The following is a 1,328-nucleotide window of genomic DNA, read 5'->3' as shown; positions in this document are numbered from 1 at the left end:
CTAGGGTTTAGCCTCTCTGATCTCGTGGTAGGTCTATTCTTGTACTACCCACATCATCAATATTAATCAAGCAGGACGTAGGGTTTTACCTCCATCAAGAGGGCCCGAACCTGGGTAAAACATTGTGTCCCCTGCCTCCTGTTACCATCCGGCCTAGACACACAGTTCGGGACCCCCTACCCGAGATCCGCCGGTTTTGACACCGACATTGACCATGTTGACCATGGCGTGCCGAGAGAACCAGGGCGATGGACGACAGCGAGGCCTAGGAAGGGAGCGACACGGAGCCGGGGAAGACTCGGCAGTGGTTGCCCACACAGTGGGGAGTACGAGGGTTTACTGGTCCGGCTGCCGTCGCCGAAAAATAACAGGAGGTGTGGGTGAGTAGAAGAATGGCCCATACTCAGCTGAGGATCGAGTCCGGCGACAATATGAGGGTTCGGGTTCTTTTTACTTGCAATATCTTTTGAAATTTTGTGTGGATTCTGCTTCATTGTTCTATTTTTGATTGATTTCTGCTTGGTGTTGTTGCAGACGGAGATGGTGACCAGGATGCAGGTGAGCTCCGACAAGGGCCAACACTCCAAGGCCATGAAGATCACGGCAGCAATCGACGGTATGCAGCGCACCCCATATACAAACTCCTATGTTCTTGACGAGACTCCTCTGCGATTGCTTAATGCTTCTGTGGTGTATTCGATTAGGAGTGGAGTCGGTGACGCTGGCGGGGGAGGGGCGGAACCTGCTCCGGGTGGTCGGCAAAGGCGTCGACTCCAACCACCTCACCAGCAAGCTACGGCGGAATGTGGGCCACACCGACATCATCGAGCTGTGCACCCTGCAGGCGGGCCGCGGCTACGCGATCACCACCAACCCCGCCGACGGAGGGGGCTACCACTCTGCGCAGGCCGCGGGCGCGGGCGTGCGTGGGGACGCCACCGCCTACGGCGCGTACAACAGTTACACTACGACCGGTTACTCACCGGTGGCCGCTGATCAGTACCACCGCCAGCAGCAGTCATCGTACGAGTACAAGTACTACCCGCCCACGCCGTACCCTACCACCGTCATCCACCACGAGTACAAGGTCGGCGATCCAACCGGCTGCTCCATCATGTAGCGCCACCAGTGGTAGCTCTCGGTTCGGCGATTCTTGTGTGCGTTCCTGCGCGAAAGTTGGGACATCTTTGCCTGGCATCCTTCGGACATGCCCGGAATCCCACGCAGACTGGCCAAACATAGCTTCAATATAATCAAGGGGTTCAAACCAGTCAAGCAAACGCTACGGCGATTTTCCGATCTCAAACGACAAGCTATGGGGGAGAAGC

General features: G+C 56.6%; 1 protein-coding gene across 1 annotated transcript; it reads left to right on the top strand.

Annotated features, from left to right (window-relative positions):
* Positions 1-534: 534 nt before the first annotated feature.
* On the top strand, positions 535-1,120 carry LOC125518722 (uncharacterized). The gene is made up of 2 exons (XM_048683551.2): positions 535-616; positions 705-1,120. The coding sequence occupies exons 1-2, from the start codon at positions 541-543 to the stop codon at positions 1,118-1,120; spliced, it is 492 nt and encodes a 163-aa protein (XP_048539508.2). The 5' UTR covers positions 535-540.
* Positions 1,121-1,328: the final 208 nt, after the last annotated feature.

The sequence above is a fragment of the Triticum urartu genome, chromosome 7A (genome assembly GCF_056163025.1).
Source record: "Triticum urartu cultivar PI428250 chromosome 7A, HENAU_Tu73, whole genome shotgun sequence".
Classification (NCBI taxonomy): domain Eukaryota; kingdom Viridiplantae; phylum Streptophyta; class Magnoliopsida; order Poales; family Poaceae; genus Triticum; species Triticum urartu.
Note: the sequence above shows the minus strand (reverse complement) of the source record. Positions and strands in the feature narration are given on the sequence as shown.

Coding starts and splice junctions, on each gene's coding strand:
- LOC125518722 (XM_048683551.2), top strand. CDS start 541: ATGGTGACCAGGATGCAGGTGAGCTCCGACAAGGGCCAACACTCCAAG. Junction 617..704: donor GATCACGGCAGCAATCGACG/GTATGCAGCGCA, acceptor GTATTCGATTAG/GAGTGGAGTCGGTGACGCTG.